Source organism: Stegostoma tigrinum, chromosome 32 (assembly GCF_030684315.1).
Source record: "Stegostoma tigrinum isolate sSteTig4 chromosome 32, sSteTig4.hap1, whole genome shotgun sequence".
Classification (NCBI taxonomy): domain Eukaryota; kingdom Metazoa; phylum Chordata; class Chondrichthyes; order Orectolobiformes; family Stegostomatidae; genus Stegostoma; species Stegostoma tigrinum.
This window is the reverse complement of record NC_081385.1, coordinates 2702279-2725548: the sequence shown is the minus strand read 5'-3', so window position 1 is coordinate 2725548 and position 23270 is coordinate 2702279. Positions and strand designations below refer to the sequence as shown.

Genomic DNA, 23270 nt, shown 5'->3' with positions numbered 1-23270 from the left:
ACCCATTCACATCCGTACACACTCATACACACCCACACACCCATACACACCTACACACCAACACACACCCACACAGCCATACACACCCATACACTCCCACACACCCATACACACCCACACACACCCACACACCAACACACCCACACACACCCACACACACCCACACACCCACATACCCACGCATCCATACACACCCATACACCCATACACACCCACACAGCCATACACACCCATACACTCCCACACACCCATACACACCCACACCTACACACCCATACACACACATACACCCCCACACACCCATACACTCCCACACACCCATACACACCCACGCAGCCATACACACCCATACACACCCATACACTCCCACACACCTATACATACCTACACATCTATACACACCCACACACCCGTATACACCCACACACCCGTACACACTCACGCACCCGTACACACCCACACACCCATACACTCCCACACACCCATACACAGACACACACCCATACACACACACACACACACACACTCACACACACAGACCCACAGTCTCACACACAGACAGACGGACAGACAGACAGACACACACAGGCACACACACACTCTCAGGCACAGACAGACAGACAGACAGACACACACACACACACACACACACCCACACACACACACACAGACAGAGTCTCTCTCACAACAACAAGTGCATACCTCGTTCACACACACTTACAACCACAAGTTAGCCAAGGGAGCTGCGTGCTGGGGCTGTTGTTTACTGTGGGAACAGCTGGGACCTCGGCCTGGTGCTGATGCTGTCCCTGATACTCAGGAGCGATCCCCCACTCAGTGACCACCCCCAGCAGGTTTCTTGCTTGCCCCCCCTTTCCGCTAACATGGCCATCATTATCTACAGGTGGTGCAGCTGGACAGCATGAAGGATGAAGAGGATGCTGTGAAGACTCCAGTCCAGACCCAGTATTATGACCTGGCCGCTCCAGAACCATCTCCCCACTCCGAGAAATCGGTGAGCCTGCCCACTCTCACAAATGTCAATCATTTACCATTTCCCAGCCTTATACCGACAACATTTAACCATCAAACACTGAAAAGATTCCTGACCATCGCCACTTACTGCAGTATCACATTGCTGCCTGATTATAGCCAGGACTATATCTGCCTGTCTGTATATGTGCATTTCCGTGTCACTGTCTCTTCCTGTGTGTGTGTGTGTGTGTGTGTGTGTGTGTGTGAGAGAGAGAGTGTGTGTGTGTGTGAGAGAGCGTGTGTGTGAGAATATGTGTGTGTGTGAGAGAGCGTGTGTGTGAGAACGTGTGTGTGTGTGTGTGTGTGTGTGTGTGTGCGCGTGCATGTGTGTGAGAGAGCGTGTGTGTGAGAACATGTGTGTGTCTGTGCATGCGTGTGTGTGAGAGAACATGTGTGTGAGAACGTGTGTGTGTATGTGGTTGTGTATGTATCTCTGACAGTGACCATTCATGGTTGGGCCCTCATCACATCACCATAAATCATATCAATCCTAGAAAACCTATGTTCTCTTCAGCAAATGTTAAATCCCTCACTCCCTCTGACCTCACTTTATTTTCAGGGCCGCTCTTAAAGCTATGTATCATTTTCTTGCTCTCTCTGTCTGTCTCTCTATCTTTCGCTCTGTCTTTCACTATCTATGTCCCTGTCCATTGCTAGTCTCCATTTCAGCCTCTGTCTCTCTCCCCCTGTCTGTTCCTCTCTCCATCAACTTGTTTATCTCTCACTCTCTTTCTGCCTATCTGTATCTCTTTAGCTGCCTCTCTCTGTCTCTAATTCCCTCTTTCTCCATCTTTATCTCACTCTCTCTTCCTATCTATCTCTCACTCTCTCTCTATCTATCTCACTCTCTCTCTCTATCTAGCTATCTCACTCTCTCTATCTATCTATCTATCTCACTCTCTCTCTCTCTATCTATCTATCTCACTCTCTCTATCTATCTATCTATCTCACTCTCTCTATCTATCTATCTATCTCACTCTCTCTATCTATCTATCTCACTCTCTCTGTCTATCTATCTATCTATCTATCTCACTCTCTCTCTATCTATCTATCTAACTCTCTCTATCTATCTAACTCTCTCTATCTATCTAACTCTATCTATCTATCTATCTATCTATCTCACTCTATCTATCTATCTATCTATCTATCTCACTCTATCTATCTATCTAACTCTATCTATCTATCTATCTATCTATCTCACTCTATCTATCTATCTATCTATCTATCTATCTCTCCCTCGCTCTCTATCGCTTTCTCTCTCTCTATCTATCTGTCTCTCTCGCTCTATCACATGCAATCCCTGTCCTGTCCTCTCTTCCTTTATTTCCTTCTCACTCCCATTCTGTTTCCTGTTGTGTGTCTCTCAGTATCAGGCTGTGTCACACCCACTCTCAGTTGCTCTCCATTCAGCTCTTTTCCATCTCTCTCTCCATCACTTCTCTCTTGATTTCTTTTGTCATCTCTCCACTTGTTGTTCTCTCTTTCTCAATGTTTCCTTTTTTGTCTTTCTCTCTCCCTCCCTCTCACTCTCTCTCTCTCTCTCTCCCCACTCGCAATCTCAATTTTTCTCCCTTTCTCTTTCTCAATCTCAATGTCTCTCTCCCTTTCTCTCTCTCAATCTCAATCTGTCTCTCCCTCACCCTGTATCCCTCCCCATCTCCCCCACACCCTCCCTCTTGCTCCCCTTCCCTCCCTCACCCCCTCTCTTGCTCCTTCTCTCCCTGTCCCTTCTCTGTTTCACTCCCTTCCTCTCTCCTCTCCCTCTTCCCCTCCCTTCTCTCTCTATCTCTCTCTCTCTCCCTTCCCCATCTCTCTCACTCTATCTCCCACCCCTTATCTCTCCTTCTGAATCTCCTTTCATCTGTAAAATTTGACCAAAGATTTTGACTGGGCCGAGGTCTTTCTGATGAAAGGCTTCAGGCTCTAACTTGCCCTGATTCTCCCCCCACACCCCAATAAATTCCTAAATGGCCAATCGCTGCTCCAAGGAAGTGGGTCACCCTGGGAACAGCAGCCAATCAGAAAGCTGTGAGACTGAGGATCCATCGATCACAGCTGCACCCAGTTCAACTCAGACTGACACACAGTTAGGACCAGTTGGGATCAGGCAAACTGCACCCCCCGCTCCCTGGGGTCAGATACCACTTCTGCTCCACCCCCCCCCCGCCATCAAATCTGACAGCTCCCCACCAGGTCAGATACCCATCTCCCAGGTTACGTCCCCACCCTCCCCTAACCCCCTCCATCCCTACACACAATTCAAACAAGAACAACTTACATTTATGCAGAGATAATAGGAAGTGCAGATGCTGGAGAATCCGAGATAATAAGGTGTAGAGCTGGATGAACATTGACATTTTGGGCCTAGACCCTTCTTCAGAAAACGTCAACTCTCCTGCTCCCCTGATGCTGCTGGGCCTGCTCTGTTCATCCAGCTCCACACCTTGTTATCTTACATTTGTGCAGCATTTCTAACAACATAACATGCTCCAAGGTGCTTCACAGGAATGTTCCCATCACCAAAGTAGATACTGATTTAACTAAGCAGTGACCAGAGAACAGTGATCACAAGACCCATCAAAGGGATCGATTAAATGAATTGCTTAAAGAGTGAGACAGAGAGAGAAAGAGGTGGAGAGGCTCAGGGGAGAGAGTGTGAGGCCCAGGCACTGACCATGTAGCAATTAATATCAAAGGTGAGCAAAGGGACAGGGTTAGAGGCAGAGAGGGGGGTATTTGAAAACCAGGGTAACTGTTTTAAAATCAGGAGTTTACATGACCAGGAGCTGGTGTAGATCACTGAACACATGGGCTGCTGGAGAAAAGGGATATAGTACACTTCAGGAAATGACAGAACTCAAATCACACCCTACCCAGTCAGAGCATTGTGAGGGTAATTTTATTGAGATGCCAAGAAGTGGTTTGGGATCCCAGATTGAAAGGAATAGCACAGAAGAGTAAGTCAGGGCAAGGTGATTAATGGTCAGTTTGTATTTTGAGATCCTCCAAATAGAGGCATACAGCAGAGACAGAAACGAAACAGGCCCAGGTTCGGAGCTAAATAAAACCCAAAAGAATTGCAGAAGCTGGAAACCAGAATCAAAACCAGAAGTTGCTGGTAAAGCTCAGCAGATATGACAGCATCTGTGGAGAGAAATCAAAGTTAACATTTCGAGTCCAGTGATCCTTGCAGCAATTTCTGTTTTTGTTCCTGGTCTTAAGCTACCAGGGAACATTGAGGTAGAAGAGGTGAACACAGTGAGGAGAGAGGGAGGGGGGAAGAGAGCTCATTCAGAGGACTACGCATGGAAAGTAATAATATCAGCGTGTATAGGAACAGCTCAGGGGTTCAAGCCAACTGGAGGATGCTGAAATTAAATAACTTCTGAAACTGAATAAATTAAAAACTTTTTCTTCTAGATTTCCTCATTGTGTCTCACATTGTCCCACAGAGCTTTCTGTACAGGCTGTGATGTTGGTTAATTGGTGTCAGGTCTACAGGGGCTCACAGAGCAATGTATCTGGCTCAGCTCGGCTCCAACATGATTTACCACAACATTCATCACACACTGAGCTTCAATCTCATCACAATCACACTAAGCCATCTTTTTAGGTGTTTCCGGGCATGGCTCCAACACACACACAACTCTCACTGGGGTACGGGGTCACACACACACACACAACTCTCACTGGGGTACAGGGTCACACACACACACACACACACACACACACACACACACACACACACACACACAACTCTCACTGGGGTACAGGGTCACACACACACACACGCACATACACAGACTCTCACTGGGATACAGGGTCCCACACACACACACACACACACACGCACACACACACACACACACACACTGACTCTCACTGTGATACAGGGTCCCACAAACACACACGTTGACTCTCACTGGGGCACGGGGTCCCACACACACACGCACACACAAACACACACACACACACACACACACACACACACACACACACACACACACACAGACTCTCACAGAGAATACTGTCTTCTAGTCTATGAATAGATATCTCCTGCTCTTGCTTCCATGCCATCTTTGCAATGTATTAATGAGCATAAATTTCTGCAAGTAACTTCACCCCGATTCTGTTTTATTGCGTTGTACAAACTGGAACACACTCTGTTCTACCTGCACTGGTGAGTTTTTTTCCAGATACGGTGCTTTCTCTCTCTGCTTCACAGAGATGCTGCTGAAGCTGGTTATGATGGTTGCAAGTGATGTGCATGTAAGTGGGTCCTGTTTACATTGTAATCGGCTCATCATTAAACTGACTGTTCATGTCTGCACTGTGTCGCATCTACTTTCATCAGTTTCCCGTGTCCTGGTAATCAATATTGTCATTCCATCATACTCCTTAATGTTCTTCCAACAATGGAAACCTTCCCCAGTCATTAGAGAATATTGATTTGAAACAGCCAGGACCCTATTTAACAGGATCAGCAGATGTTTTAGCAATGACAAAACAGCATTCAAACTGCAATTTCTTCTGTTGAAAGTGTGCTGTTATAGAACTGTAGTTATCACAACAAATTGACAACTGAATATAAGAAATAGGAACAGAAGAAAGGTATTCGGCCCCTCAAGCCTGTCATTCAATATTTTTATGCCTTTCTTCTGATTCAATGCCATTTTCCCATCCGAAACCCCTATTTCTCTTCAAGTGGGAAAATCTGCAAAGCTCAGTCGTGAACATACGCCATGACTGAGCGCACACAATGCTGTGGGCCAGCAAATTTCAAAGATTCACAATCCTTTGGGTGAAGACCTTTCTCCTCAATTCATTCCGAAATGGATGATGCCCCATCGTAAATCTAAACTCTTCAGCCCCTCAGTGCCTGCCCTGTTAAACCTTTCAAAATTTTATTGATAGACATGTCTCAGTCTCCTAAAGTCCAGTAATAAACCCATTCTCCTCACAGGGCAACTCTGCCTGTGCAGCAGTTAGTCAGGTGACCCTCACCTGCACTTTAAAGCACGTATATCCTTCCTTTGGTGAGGAGATTAAATTTATCCATGGTATTCCAGGTGCAGTCTTACCAACATCCTGCAGCAGTACTTCCTTATGATTATATTCCTTTGCAATAGAGACAAACATACCATTGGCCTTCCTCATTGCTTGACATACTGGCATTTCAATCAGTCGGTTCTCATAGTACAGTCAATTCTCCTGGTACAGAGTTCCTGGTACGGTCAATTCTCCTGGTACAGGGTTCCTAGTACAGTCAATTCTCCTGGTACAGAGTTCCCGGTACAGTCAATTCTCCTGGTACAGGGTTCCTGGTACTGTCAATTCTCCTGCACAGGGACCCTGGTACAGTCAATTCTCCTGGTACAAGGCTCCCGGTATAGTCAATTCTCCTGGTACAGGGCTCCCGGTACAGTCAATGGTCCTGGTACAGCAGTCCTGGTACAGTAACTTCTCCTGGTACAGGGATCCCGGTACAGTCAATGGTCCTGGTACAGCAGTCCTGGTACAGTAACTTCTCCTGGTACAGGGTTCCCGGTACTGTCAATTCTCCTAGTATATGGTTCCCGGTACAGTTAATGGTCCTGGTACAGGGTGCCCAGTACTGTCAATGATCCTGGTACAGGGATCCCGGTACAGTCAATGGCCCTGGTACAGGGCTCCTGGTACAGTCAATTCTCCTGGTACAGGGTCCCCAGTACAGTCAATTCACCTGGTACAGAGTTCCCAGTACAGTCAAATATCCTGGTGCAGGGCTCCTGGTACAGTCAAATATCCTGGTACAGAGCTCCCGGTACAGTCAATTCTCCTGGTACAGTCAATTCTCCTGGTACAAGGCTCCCGGTACAGTCAATTCTCCTGGTACAGAGATCCCGGTACAGTCAATTCTCCTGGTACAGGGATCTCAGTACAGTCAATGGTCCTGGTACAGCAGTCCTGGTACAGTAACTTCTCCTGGTACAGGGTTCCCGCTACTGTCAATTCTCCTGGTACAGGTTTTCCAGTACTGTCAATTCTCCTAGTATATAGTTCCTGGTACGGTTAATGGTCCTGGTACAGGGTGCCCAGTGCTGTCAATGATCCTGGTACAGGGATCCCGGTACAGTCAATCCTCCTGGTACAGAGTCCCCAGTACAGTCAATTCTCCTGGTACAGAGTTCCCGGTACTGTCAATTTTCCTGTTGAAGGGCGCCCGGTACTGTCAAATCTCCTGGTACAGGGCTCCTGGTACAGTCAAATATCCTGGTGCAGGGGTTCCGGTACAGTCAATTCTCCTGGTACAGGGATCCTGGTACAGTCAATTCTCCTGGTACAAGGCTCCTGGTACAGTCAATTCTCCTGGTACAGGGATCTTGGTACAGTCAATGCTTCTGGTACAGTAACTTCTCCTGGTACAGGGATCTTGGTACAGTCAATGCTCCTGGTACTGTCAATTCTCCTGGTAAATGGTTCCCGGTACTGTCAATGGTCCTGGTACAGGGTACCCAGTACTGTCAATGATCCTGGTACAGGGATCCCAGTACAGTCAATGGCCCTGGTACAGGGCTCCTGGTACAGTCAATTCTCCTGGTACAGGGATCCTGGTACAGTCAATGGCCCTGGTACAGGGCTCCTGGTACAGTCAATTCTCCTGGTACAGGGATCCTGGTACAGTCAATGGTCCTGGTACAGGGCTCCCGGTACAGTCAATTCTCCTGGTACAGGGATCCTGGTACAGTCAATGGCCCTGGTACAGGGCTCCTGGTACAGTCAATTCTCCTGGTACAGGGATCCTGGTACAGTCAATTCTCCTGGTACAAGGCTCCTTGTACAGGGATCCCAGTACAGTAACTTCTTCTGGTACAGGGTTCCTCATACAATCAATGGTCCTGGTACAGGGTGCCCAGTGCTGTCAATGATCCTGGTACAGGGATCCCGGTACAGTCAATGGCCCTGGTACACGGCTCCTGGTACAGTCAATTCTCCTGGTGCAGGGCTCCCGGTCCAGCCAATGGTCCTGGTACATGGTTCCCAGTATAGCCAATGGTCCTGGTACAGGGATCCCGGTACAGTCAATCCTCCTGGTACAGAGTCCCCAGTACAGTCAATTCTCCTGGTACAGAGTTCCCGGTACTGTCAATTTTCCTGCTGAAGGGCGCCCGGTACTGTCAAATCTCCTGGTACAGGGCTCCTGGTACAGTCAAATATCCTGGTGCAGGGGTTCCGGTACAGTCAATTCTCCTGGTACAGGGATCTTGGTACAGTCAATGCTTCTGGTACAGTAACTTCTCCTGGTACAGGGATCTTGGTACAGTCAATGCTCCTGGTACTGTCAATTCTCCTGGTAAATGGTTCCCGGTACTGTCAATGCTCCTTGTACAGGGTACCCAGTACTGTCAATGATCCTGGTACAGGGATCCCAGTACAGTCAATGGCCCTGGTACAGGGCTCCTGGTACAGTCAATTCTCCTGGTACAGGGATCCTGGTACAGTCAATGGTCCTGGTACAGGGCTCCCGGTACAGTCAATTCTCCTGGTACAGGGATCCTGGTACAGTCAATTCTCCTGGTACAGGGATCCTGGTACAGTCAATGGTCCTGGTACAGGGATCCTGGTACAGTCAATTCTCCTGGTACAAGGCTCCTTGTACAGGGATCCCAGTACAGTAACTTCTTCTGGTACAGGGTTCCTCGTACAATCAATGGTCCTGGTACAGGGCTCCCAGTACAGTCAACGGACCTGGTACAGGGCTCCCGGTACAGTCAATCCTCCTGGTACAGAGTCCCCAGTACAGTCAATTCTCCTGGTACAGAGTTCCCGGTACTGTCAATTTTCCTGTTGAAGGGCGCCCGGTACTGTCAAATCTCCTGGTACAGTCAAATATCCTGGTGCAGGGGTCCCAGTACAGTCAATTCTCCTGGTACAGGGATCCTGGTACAGTCAATTCTCCTGGTACAGGGATCTTGGTACAGTCAATGCTTCTGGTACAGTAACTTCTCCTGGTACAGGGATCCTGGTACAGTCAATTCTCCTGGTACAAGGCTCCTGGTACAGTCAATTCTCCTGGTACAGGGATCTTGGTACAGTCAAGCTTCTGGTACAGTAACTTCTCCTGGTACAGGGATCTTGGTACAGTCAATGCTCCTGGTACTGTCAATTCTCCTGTTAAATGGTTCCCGGTACTGTCAATGGTCCTGGTACAGGGTACCCAGTACTGTCAATGATCCTGGTACAGGGATCCCAGTACAGTCAATGGCCCTGGTACAGGGCTCCTGGTACAGTCAATTCTCCTGGTACAGGGATCCTGGTACAGTCAATGGTCCTGGTACAGGGCTCCCGGTACAGTCAATTCTCCTGGTACAGGGATCCTGGTACAGTCAATTCTCCTGGTACAAGGCTCCTTGTACAGGGATCCCAGTACAGTAACTTCTTCTGGTACAGGGTGCCCAGTGCTGTCAATGATCCTGGTACAGGGCTCCCAGTACAGTCAACGGTCCTGGTACAGGGCTCCTGGTACAGTTAATGCTCCTGGTACAGGGTTCCTGGTACAGTCAATGGTCCTGGTACAGAGCTCCCAGTACAGTTAATGCTCCTGGTACAGGGCTTCTGGTACAGTCAATGGTCCTGGTACAGGGGTCCCTGGAACACTGCTTGTGGTACAGAATTACTTCACATAAACCATAAGCAGGCACCAAAGACTGAGAAAGAATCTCCCATCAGAGAGACAGGGGTTTCCTCCTGACTTTCAGTGTGATTCTGGTTATTTTACTCATGCCATGGCCTGGGTTATACATTTGGGTGGAATACCCTAATCTGTTCAGGGCCAGGGTTAGAACCAGTGATTCTGTAATAGTTACGTATGGGGTCCTGCTGTGTTTCCCACAGTTTAGAAGTGCTGTATGAGATCCTGAGTCCATGAAAAATAATACATAAATTCAGCTGCTTTCTTTGGAATTCATCCACCACAAACGCAGAATGGTAACGGTGTGTATATCACTTACAAGATGCACCAGAATAACTCACCAAGGTCCCTGTGACAGCATCATCCAAACCCACAACCACTTCCATCTAGAAGGACAGGGGCAGCAGATACATGAGAACACCCCCCCCCACCCAACCCCGCAAGCTCCCCCCCAAACCACTCACCATTCTGACTTGGAAATATATCACTGTTCCTTCAAAACAGTCAAAATCTTGGAACTCTGTCCCTAACGGCATTGTGGGTCAATCTGAAACACGTGGACTACAGCAGTTCAAGAAAGCAGCTCACCACCACCTTCTCAAGGGGCAGGGAGGGACAGGGCGATAAAGCAGTGGCGGCTGTGAATAAAACAGACTCCTGATGGCACCAGCAGACAGTGATGAGTGGTGCTAAATCAATGCAGTGTAACCATTCCCAGTAGGATCTTGGATAATGGGAACTGCAGATGCTGGAGATTCCAAGATAATAAAATGTGAGGCTGGATGAACACAGCAGGCCAAGCAGCATCTCAGGAGCACAAAAGCTGACGTTTCGGGCCTAGACCCTTCATCAGATGAAGGGTCTGATGAAGGGTCTAGGCCCGAAACGTCAGCTTTTGTGCTCCTGAGATGCTGCTTGGCCTGCTGTGTTCATCCAGCCTCACATTTTATTATCCCAGTAGGATCTTGTTTCTTTTCAATCACACAGTAATGGTCAGATTTGAACTTGTTAGTTTTCTGATATTACAAAGTGACTATTGGCTGATTACCTGAAACCTGAGCCTAGTGCCAGCTTGTATTTTATAATTATTACACTCATTGGCAGATTGTTTGCATTTTTTAAAATTTCTGCACAAGTTCTATTTTTTTCATTTTTACCTCTCTTTCCTTGAATGCTCTCCCTCTCTCTATCTCTCTCTCTCTCTCTGCTTCCTGTCACTCTAGACCACTGACGCCAAGGACTATGACATCCAATACGCCGAGCTCGACACAGCTGCCCTGGCCTCTTCACACACCAGCCCTCGGACTTCCATTCACGCTGGTGGAGATCTTGTCGAGTATGCAACTATCCAGCCTAACTTACGCTAAAGCATGCCTTTGCAGGCTTTCCCCTCAGATCTATCACCTCCAGGTACACTTCTGCACTCCCTCCTCTTGACCCTTTTGTGTAATCTGCGCACCCATGCACGCTGAGCGCTTTGTGAAATGCTCCCAGCTTTGGATGAGCTCCTAGTGCATGCACAGCAGGACAATAGTTACTCCCACCTAGCCAGGGAGCACCTGAATGTGCTGCAATGATGTGTCCTAATGAACATCCTGCACCGTCGCTGCTCTGATTGTATTCCCCACAGCATGCCACACAATGAATGCCAGTGTTTCTGTAAGTGTCTGTTGCTGGATTGTTGCAAGAATAATATCCTCTGTGAAGGGGTCTGGTGCAGAATGACCACTCCAAATTCCCATTTCACTGAAGTGGCTTGCGTTAAGGTCTCCGTCTTGCGGGGATGGGGTGTAGGGGTGAGGGGAGGGGCTGGGGATAAAGCTGATCGTGGGGCCAGGCAGACTTCACCTACTCTTTTAAATGGAAAAGTCCTAGGGAAAATTGATGAACAGAGAGATCGGGGTGTTCAGGTCCATTGTTCCCTGAAGGCCAATAGGGTGATCAAGAAAGCATATGGCATGCTTTCCTTCATTGGGCAGGGTACTGAGTACAAGAGTTGGCAGGTCATGTTGCAGTTGTATAGGACTTTGGTTCGGTCACATTTGGAATACTGTGTACAGTTCTGGTCGCCACATTACAAAAAGGATGTGGATGCTTTGGAGAGGGTGCAGAGGAGGTTCACCAGGATGTTGTCTGGTATGGAGGGTGCTAGCTATGAAGAGAGGTTGAATAGATTAGGATTATTTTCATTAGAAAGACGGAGATTGAGGGGGGACCTGATTAAGGTCTACAAAATCATGAGGGGTATAGACAGGGTGGATAGCAAGAAGCTTTTTCCCAGAGTGGGGGACTCAATTACAAGGGGTCATGAGTTCAAAGTGAGAGGAGGAATGTTTAAGGGAGATATGTGTAGAAAGTTCTTTACACAGAGGGTGGTGGGCACCTGGAACACGTTGCCAGCGGAGGTGGTAGACGCAGACACATTAGTGTCTTTTAAGATATATTTGGACAGGTACATGGGTGGGCAGGGAGCAAATGGACACAGACCGTTAGAAAATAGATGACAGGTTAGACAGAGGATCTTGATCAGCGCAGGCTTGGAGGGTCGAATGGGCCTGTTCCTGTGCTGTAGGTTTCTTTGTATCTTTGTTGTTGTACTCCTGGATGGTTATGAATGGGCAGAAAGGGCTGGCCTCCAATGGTGATGCCCATATTGCATGGATAGATGAGTTAAAAGATTTTAAATGCCAGCCTTACCAGTGAGATACCCGTGCATGAAAGGAAAGTACCCAAGCTTTGGGCCACTCACCGAAGGAAAGATTGACTGGCTTTGGAGGCAGTCCAGAGAAGGTTCACTCAGCTGTTTACAGCAAAAAGAGAATGTCTTATGATGGGAAATTGAGTTGACTGGGCCTTCACTCAATGGAATTTAGCAGAATGAGAGGTGACTCTATTGACACATACAAGATTCTTGGTGGGTTTCTCAGGATAGATGTGGAGAAGCTGTCCCTCCTTGTGGGAGAGGCTATGACCAGAGGGTATCATCTTAGAATCAGGGGTTTCCCATTAAACCCAGGGATGAGGAGGAACTTCTACTCCCAGAGAGGAGTGAATCTGTGGAATTCTTTAACACAGTGGGCTATCTTGGCTGGGCCTTTCTGTATATTCTAGGCTGAGTTGGACAGGCTTTTAATTAGTAAGGAGGAGGGAATCAAGTGGGGAAGAGGTAAGGAAGTAGGTTTAAGGATTAACAGATCAGCCGTGATCTCATTGAATGGTGAAGCAGGCTTAATGGGCTGAATGGCCTAGTTCTTCTTCTCCGATGTTTTATTATCTTGTGACACAGTCTGATGGACCAAGACTTTGACCCTGGGAAACAGTTGAGAGTGAGTGAGCAGCTTGATAGATCAATGGAGATTAACCCAGATAGTTACACAATGAACTGCAAGTGAGCAGCAATCACACAGTCATACGGTCATAGAAATGTACAGCATAGAAACAGACCCTTCGGTCCAACTCATCCATGCTTGCCATCTGACTAGTCCCAATTGCCAGCACTTAGCCCCTATTCCCGTAAACCCTTCCTATCCATGTCCCCATCCAGATGCCTTTTAAATGTTGTAACTGTACCAGCCTCCACCACTTCCCCTGGCAGCTCATTCCATACACACACCACCCTCTGTGTGGAAAAGTTGCCCCTTAGGTCCCTTTTAAATCTTTCCCCCTCTCACTTTAAACCGATCTCCTCTAGTTTTGAACTCCCCCACCCAGGGTAAATGTCCTTGGCTATTCACCCCATCCACGCCCCTCATGATTTTATAAACCTCTATAAGGTCACCCCTCAGCCTCTGACGGTCCAGGGAAAACAGCCCCAGTCTATTCAGCCTCTCCCTGTAGCTCAAACCCTCCAATCCCGGCAAAATCCTTGTAAATCTTTCCTGAACCCTTTCAAGTTTAATGATATCCTTCCTATAGCAGGGAACCAGAACTGAACACGGGATCCCAAAAGTGGCCTTACCAATGACCTATACAGCCATAACATGACCTCCCAACTCCTGTACTCAGTCCTCTGACCAATAAAGGCAAGTGTACCAAACACCTTCTTCACTATTCCATCTACCTGTGATTCCACTTTCAAGGAACTGTGCACCTTCAGCCCCAGGCCTCTTGGTTGAGCAACACTCTATCACAATGGTGGCTCCTCCCCTCCTTCCTCTCCCCGACTCCTGTCCGTTCACAGTCAGCTGATGGAGTGTGGGACTTGGCTCACACTCGCATTCATTCACAGTTTCACTTTGCAGGTGGGATTGTGTGTCCAGTGATAGGCACCAGGATGTTGACTTTATTCCTCCCTGTTCACAGCGCTTCTAGAAAGTTCACTTTCCCCAGGAAGACCACTCTCACCACAGAGCAATGAACTAAAATATATTTTAACATGTCACAGCATTCTCAGTGAACTATGTTGGGGAAGGGATACAGAGAAGCTATTTTCAAAGGGCATTTTGCCTGATAGCATTCCTCTACTGTGCAAAGACTTGAACATGACTGAATTCAGTAGAGTGTAGCAGGTTTTGTACTGTTAGTTATTCCTACTATTCCAGTGTCAGCTCAGTGTAGCTTCAAGGACAGACAAAGACAAGGCTAGGGAGAGTAGTGATAGAGGGAACAGAAAGGGAAAGGTTAGCCATGTTGACGAGGATGGGGATAACTACAGGGAGTTATCACAGTGAAGCTCACAGTCTCAACCCACAAGGACTAGGATCTAGACAGAGGATCTTGATCGGTGCAGGCTTGGTGGGCCGAAGGGCCTGTTGCTGTGCTGTAGGTTTCTTTGTTTCTTTGACTAAGAGGCAGACATAAGTTTGCAAAACAAGTGAAAAATGTTTGAGCAGCTGAGGCTGTGTATGATGGCTCGTGGGGAAGCTGGTACTCTCTGAGCTGCTGAGATTGGTTACACTGAGCAACCACATGGCACCATTCCTCCAAGTCAGCACAACTACAAAGTACGATCCCATAAACAACTGGTGCCCTTGTGGCGATTGGCTGCAGGTTTCCATAGTGTCCCTGGGAAATCAGACCATGAGCATTGTGATGGCACTGAGCTGTAACCCAGAGAGATTGGAATTACAACATAGAACATAGAGCAGTGCAGCACAGGAACAGGCAGGCCCCGTGGCTCATAATGTTGTGCTGAACCTGGTGTCAAATTAAACTAATCCCTTCTGCCTGCCCCTCACCTGTGTCCCTCCATTCCTTGCATATTCATGAGCTTATCTAAAAGTGAAGACAAGAATTGGACAGAAATAGCAAAGGAACGGTTGACCCTTTGAGCATCTTCTCAAGTGTCACTGGAGTTGATTCTTCAGGAGAGTTACTAACTGCTCAGGAAACGGTGGGACTGGTTTGGGCTGTAGGGTTCCCCATGTAGCAGCAGATCCATTGGAACAGCTGGATAACCCGTGATCCAGGACCATCAGTTTTCATTTCAAATCAGAAAAGAAATCAATTTCTGGTGGAAGTGAGACAGAGAGAATGCTTTGAACTCTTAAATGTTTTGGGATTTTGGTCCAATATCTGCAAAGACCCTTAAAGGAGTTCTCAGCCTTTGTATCACTCAAACCTCACTGATAAAGCACTGATCCCTCACCAGCTGGCATGCAGGTTAATGCCTGGTTAAAAATAGATGGACTAGTTGTGTGTTACAGAAACAGACACCAGACAGGATCACCCTGTTGCTGCATAATTGTCATTTCATATGTTTACCTACCTCTTTCTGTTTCTAGGTGTTGGAGTTCATTGACTGATTTATAATCTTTGCCATATTTAAGATCAGCAACTAATACCCTGGTCCATTGATATTGATATCTGCTGCCCTTCTGGGTGGTAGAGGCTATAACAATTATTCCCAATCTTGATCAACCCAGAAGGCCACTACAAGTGATAAAGAGAAGATAATGCTGTCCCTCTATCTTATAAAGCTCCTAGTGGTGAAAGACCATTTGTTAACACACTGTCACAGCAGATACCACTCCTTTAAATAAGCCTGGTCCATTGATATAGGGGATGTACACAATACTGACTCATTGTGACGACAGTTACAGCAGACCCCCCCTCTTAATCGTACATGCCTACAGAATGGTGTCTAGCCCTGGCTCTGAATGGGAATTACTCCAGCATCCTCCTGACGTGTGAATGACTGCATTCTGCTCAGCTTGGTCAGTTAACACACTGAGAACTGCTGAATTCAGTGCCCTGGAGAAAGACAGCCGTTAGCCACACCCGCACGCCATTAGCCAATCCTCACTGGGACCTGTTGGTTCTCCCTACCTCTTCTCCCTCTCCTCCTAACCCACACCGATCAACCAGGCAAGCAGGCAGGCTCCCAAACGCCAAGAGTGATTCGTTATCAGGAATGTGGCTGCATCAGACCTGCCCTGCAATTTGTCACCAGTCTCTGCCAGGAAACAGGCACAAGTTGCCCTTGGCTGGCACCAAGAAAACAGATGGATACAGAGGCATATCAACAAGCACTGGGACACACAGATACACTGGGACACAGAGATTCACTGGGACACAGAGATTCACTGGGACACAGAGATTCACTGGGACACACGGATACACTGGGACACAGAGATTCACTGGGACACACGGATACACTGGGACACACGGATACACTGGGACACAGAGATTCACTGGGACACACGGATACACTGGGACACAGAGATTCACTGGGACACACGGATACACTGGGACACACGGATACACTGGGACACAGAGATTCACTGGGACACAGAGATTCACTGGGACACACGGATACACTGGGACACACAGATACACTGGGACACAGAGATTCACTGGGACACAGAGATTCACTGGGACACAGAGATTCACTGGGACACACAGTAACACTGGGACACAGAGATTCACTGGGACACAGAGATTCACTGGGACACACGGATACACTGGGACACACAGATACTCGAGACACACAGATACACTGGGACACACAGATACTCGGGACGCACAGATACACTGGGACACACAGATACACTGGGACACACAGAGATTCACTGGGACACACAGATACATTGGGACACACAGATACACTGGGACACACAGATACACTGGGACACAGAGATTCACTGGGACACAGAGATACACTGGGACACACAGATACTCGGGACACACAGATACACTGGGACACACAGATACACTGGGACACAGAGATCCACTGGGACACACAGATACACTGGGACACAGAGATTCACTGGGACACACGGATACACTGGGACACACGGATACACTGGGACACACACTAACACTGGGACACAGAGATTCACTGGGACACAGAGATTCACTGGGACACACGGATACACTGGGACACACGGATACACTGGGACACAGAGATTCACTGGGACACAGAGATACACTGGGACACAGAGATTCACTGGGACACACAGTAACACTGGGACACAGAGATTCACTGGGACACAGAGATTCACTGGGACACACGGATACACTGGGACACACGGATACACTGGGACACAGAGATTCACTGGGACACAGAGATACACTGGGACACAGAGATTCACTGGGACACACAGTAACACTGGGACACAGAGATTCACTGGGACACAGAGATTCACTGGGACACAGAGATCCACTGGGACACACAGATACACTGGGACACAGAGATTCACTGGGACACACGGATACACTGGGACACACGGATACACTGGGACACAGAGATTCACTGGGACACAGAGATTCACCGGGACACACGGATACACTGCGACACACGGATACACTGGGACACAGAGATTCACTGGGACACAGAGATACACTGGGACACAGAGATTCACTGGGACACACAGTAACACTGGGACACAGAGATTCACTGGGACACAGAGATTCACTGGGACACACAGATACACTGGGACACACAGATACTCGAGACACACAGATACACTGGGACACACAGATACTCGGGACGCACAGATACACTGGGACACACAGATACACTGGGACACACAGAGATTCACTGGGACACACAGATACATTGGGACACACAGATACACTGGGACACAGAGATTCACTGGGACACAGAGATACACTGGGACACACAGATACTCGGGACACACAGATACACTGGGACACACAGATACACTGGGACACAAAGATTCACTGGGACACACAGATACACTGGGACACACAGATACACTGGAACACAGAGATTCACTGGGACACACAGATACACTGGGACACAGAGATCCACTGGGACACACAGATACACTGGGACACACAGATACTCGGGACACACAGATACACTGGGACACACAGATACACTGGGACACAGAGATCCACTGGGACACACAGATACACTGGGACACACAGATACTCGGAACACACAGATACACTGGGACACACAGATACACTGGGACACAAAGATTCACTGGGACACACAGATACACTGGGACACACAGATACACTGGAACACAGAGATTCACTGGGACACACAGATACACTGGGACACGCAGATACACTGGGACACGCAGATACACTGGGACACGCAGATTCATTGGGACACACAGATTCGTTGGGACACACAGATACACTGGGACACACAGATACACTGGGACACAGAGATTCACTGGGACACAGAGATCCACTGGGACACACAGATACACTGGGACACAGAGATTCACTGGGACACACGGATACACTGGGACACACGGATACACTGGGACACAGAGATTCACTGGGACACAGAGATTCACCGGGACACACGGATACACTGCGACACACGGATACACTGGGACACAGAGATTCACTGGGACACAGAGATACACTGGGACACAGAGATTCACTGGGACACACAGTAACACTGGGACACAGAGATTCACTGGGACACAGAGATTCACTGGGACACACAGATACACTGGGACACACAGATACTCGAGACACACAGATACACTGGGACACACAGATACTCGGGACGCACAGATACACTGGGACACACAGATACACTGGGACACACAGAGATTCACTGGGACACACAGATACATTGGGACACACAGATACACTGGGACACAGAGATTCACTGGGACACAGAGATACACTGGGACACACAGATACTCGGGACACACAGATACACTGGGACACACAGATACACTGGGACACAAAGATTCACTGGGACACACAGATACACTGGGACACACAGATACACTGGAACACAGAGATTCACTGGGACACACAGATACACTGGGACACAGAGATCCACTGGGACACACAGATACACTGGGACACACAGATACTCGGGACACACAGATACACTGGGACACACAGATACACTGGGACACAGAGATCCACTGGGACACACAGATACACTGGGACACACAGATACTCGGAACACACAGATACACTGGGACACACAGATACACTGGGACACAAAGATTCACTGGGACACACAGATACACTGGGACACACAGATACACTGGAACACAGAGATTCACTGGGACACACAGATACACTGGGACACGCAGATACACTGGGACACGCAGATACACTGGGACACGCAGATTCATTGGGACACACAGATTCGTTGGGACACACAGATACACTGGGACACACAGATACACTGGGACACAGAGATTCACTGGGACACACAGATACACTGGGACACACAGATACACTGGGACACAGAGATTCACTGGGACACACAGATACACTGGGACACACAGATACACTGGGACACAGAGATTCACTAAGATATAGAGATGCACTGGGATACTGAGATACACTGGGATACTGAGATACGCTGGGGGAACTGAGATACACAGGGACTCAGAGTACACTGGGCACAGAGATATGCTGAGATACAGAGATGCACTAGGAGGCACTGGGATACAGAGATTACTGGGGGCACTGGGATACAGAGATACACCAGGAGGCAATGGGATACAGAGATTACTGGGGGTACTGGGATACAGAGATACACCCGAATGTATCTGTCTCCACCACCATCCTTGGCAGCGCGTTCCACACTGTCTGTGTAAAAGACTTATGCCTCACATCTCCTTTAAACTTCCCCCTCTCACCTTAAAAACATGCCTCCTAGTTTTAGACATTTCAACCCTGGGAAAAAGATTCTGACTGTCAACCCTATCTATGCATCTCATAATTGTATAGACTTCCACCAAATCTCCCCTTAGCCTGCGCTGCTCCGGAGAAAACAACCTGAGCTTTTCTAGCCCTTCCTTACAGTTCTTACCCTCTAATCCAAACAGCATCCTGGTAAACCTCTTCTGCACCGTCTCCAAAGCCTCCAGATCCTTCCTGTAATGTGGCAACCAGACCTGATCACAATACGCTAAATGTGGCCCAATCAAAGTCTTATAAATCTGCGACAGGACACCCTGACTCTTATACTCAGTTCCCCGACCAATAAAAGCAAGTGTGCCAATTGCCTTCTTCACTATGCTGTCTACTAGTGTGGCTACTTTCGGGGAGCTATGGACACAAGACCCTCCTATACATCAATGCTGTTCGGGGTCCTGCCATTAATTGTATATTTTTCCTTAACATTTGATCTCCCAAAATGCAGCACCTCACACTTACCCAGATTAAACTCTGTCTGCCATTTCTCCACCCATATCTGCAACTGATCTATATCTCGCTCTCTCCTTTGATAACCTTCTACACTATTGACAGCTCCACTGACCTTCGTATTGTCTGCAAACTTACTAACCCACCCATCTACATTTTCATCCAAGTCATTTATATATATCACAAACAGCAGAGCTCCCAGTATGGATCCCTTTGGAACACGGCTACTCATGGACCTCCAGCCTGAAAAACACCCTTCCACCTCTACCCTCTGCCTGCTATGTGCAAAACAATTCTGAATCCATGCGGCCAAGTCACTGTGGATCCTCTGTATATAATCTGCTGGATGATCCCACCATGAGGGACCTTGTCAAAAACCTTAATAAATTCTATCTAAACAACAACCACTGCTCTACCCTCACTGGTCACCTTCGTCACCTCCTCGAAAAATGCAATCAACTTAGTAAGGCATGACCAGCCCTGCACACAGCCACGCTGACTGTCCCTAATTATGTCATGCTTTTCCAAATGTGTGTAAATCCTATCCCGAAGAATTCTCTCCAATAGCTTTACAACCACTGAAGCAAGAGTCACCAGGTTATAGTTTCCTGGATTATCCCTATTTCCCTTCTTGAATAGGGGAACAACATTAGCACTTCGCCAGTCCTCCAGGACTGGGACTCAGAGATACATTGGTATACTGGCTTACACTGGGAAACAGAGATATACTGGGAAACAGTAATATACCGGGATACAGAGATATACTGGGATATAGAAATATACTGAGATGCAGAGAAATACTGGGATACAGAAGTATACTGGGATACAGAGATATACTGGGATATACCGATATACTGTGATGCAGAGACATACTGTTATGCTGGGATATAGTGTGATGCAGAGATATACTGGTATACTGGGACACAGATATACTAGTATACTGGGATATACTGTGAAGCAGAGATATGCTGGTATAGAATATGGAACATAACAGCACAGTACAGGCCCTTCGGCCCTCGATGTTGTGCCGACCTGTCATACCGATCTCAAGCCCATCTAACCTACACTATTCCATGTACGTCTGTATGCTTATCCAATGACGACTTAAATGACGACCTAAAGTTGGCGAATCTACTACCGTTGCAGGCAAAGCGTTCCATTCCCTTACTACTCTCTGAGTAAAGAAACTACCTCTGACATCTGTCCTATATCTTTCACCCCTCAATTTAAAGCTATGCGCCCTCGTGCTCGCCGTCACCATCCTAGGAAAAAGGCTCTCCCTATCCACCCTATCTAACCCACTGATTATTTTATATGTTTCAATTAAGTCACCTCTCAACCTTCTTCTCTCTGATGAAAACAGCCTCAAGTCCCTCAGCCTTTCCTTGTAAGACCTTCCCTCCATACCAGGCAACATCCTAGTAAATCTCCTCTACACCCTTTCCAAAGCGTCCACATCCTTCTTATAATGCGGTGACCAGAACTGTACACAATACTCCAAGTGCAGCCGCACCAGAGTTTTGTACAGCTGTAGCATAACCTCTTGGTTCCGGAACTCGATCCTTCTATTAATAAAAGCTAAAACACCGTATGCCTTCTTAACAGCCCTGTCAACCTGGGTGGCAACTTTCAAGGATCTGTGCACATGGACATTGAGATCTCTCTGCTCATCTACACTAATCTTACCATTAGCCCTGTACTTTGCCTTCTGGTTACTCCTACCAAAGTGCATCACCTCACACTTGTCTGCATTAAACTCCATTTGCCACCTCTCAGCCCAGCTCTGCAGCTTATCTATGTCTCTCTGCAACCTACAGCATCCTTCGTCACTATCCACAACTCCACCGACCTGACTGCCATCTGCAAATTTACTAACCCATCCTTCCAGGTCCTTTATAAAAATAACAAACAGCAGTGGCCCCAACACCGACCCTTGTGGTACACCACTAGTAACTGGCCTCCAGGATGAATATTTCCCATCAACTACCACCCTCTGTCTTCTTTCAGCAAGCCAATTTCCGATCCAAACTGCTATATCTCCCACCATTCAATTCCTCCGCATTTTGTACAATAGCCTACTGTGAGGAACCTTATCGAACGCCTTGCTGAGATCCATATACACCACATCAACCGGTTTACTCTCATCTACCTGTTTGGTCACCTTCTCAAAGAACTCAATAATGTTTGTGAGGCACGACCTTCCCTTCACAAAACCGTGCTGACTATCCCTAATCAATTTATTCTTTTCTAGATGATTATAAATCCTATCCCTTATAACCTTTTCCAACACTTTACCAACAACTGAAGTAAGGCTCACTGGTCTATAATTACCAGGGTTGTCTCTACTCCCCTTCTTGAACAGGGGAACCACATTTGCTATCCTCCAGTCATCTGACACTATTCCTGTAGACAATGACGAGTTAAAGATCAATGCCAAAGGCTCGGCAATCTCCTCCCTGGCTTCCCAGAGGATCCTAGGATAAATCCCATCCGGCCCAGGGGACTTATCTATCTTCACACTCTGTAGGATTTCTAATACCTCTTCCGTGTGAACCTCAATCCCACCTAGTCTAGTAGCCTGTATCTCAGTTTTCTCCTTGACAACATTGTCATTTTCTAGAGTGAATATTGCTGAAAAATATTCATTTACTGCTTCCCCTGTCTCCTCCGACTCCACACACAACTTCCCACTACTATCCTTGATTGACCCTAATCTTACTTTCATCATTCTTTTATTCCTTAAATACCGATAGAAAGCCTTAGGGTTTACCCTGATCCTATCTGCCATCAACTTCTCAAGTTTCCTCCTGGCTCTTCTGAGCTCTCTCTTTAGGTCTTTCCTGGCTACCTTGTAACCCTCAAGCACCCTAACTGAGCCCTCACATCTCATCCTAACATAAGCCGCCTTCTTCTTCTTGACCAGACATTCCACCTCCTTCGTAAACCACGGCTCCCGTGCTCTACAGCTTCCTCCCTGCCTGACAGGTACATACTTATCTAGGACACACAGGAGCTTTTC

The 23270-nt window shown here is 47.6% G+C and overlaps 1 protein-coding gene across 5 annotated transcripts in view; it reads left to right on the top strand.

Annotated features, from left to right (window-relative positions):
* Positions 1-23270, top strand: part of nectin1b (nectin cell adhesion molecule 1b) — a 517671-nt gene that overhangs the window by 399190 nt on the left and 95211 nt on the right. Inside the window, exons 8-9 of one of the 5 annotated variants that reach the window (XM_059639104.1) lie at positions 905-1015; positions 10930-11042. The exons of 2 other annotated variants lie outside the window; for them this stretch is intronic. In XM_059639104.1, coding sequence (XP_059495087.1) covers positions 905-1015; positions 10930-11042 — 224 coding nt within the window. Of the gene's footprint in view, positions 1-904; positions 1016-10929; positions 11117-23270 lie in introns of all 5 variants that reach the window. 2 more of the 5 variants (XM_059639106.1, XM_059639108.1) reach the window with 2 other exon arrangements.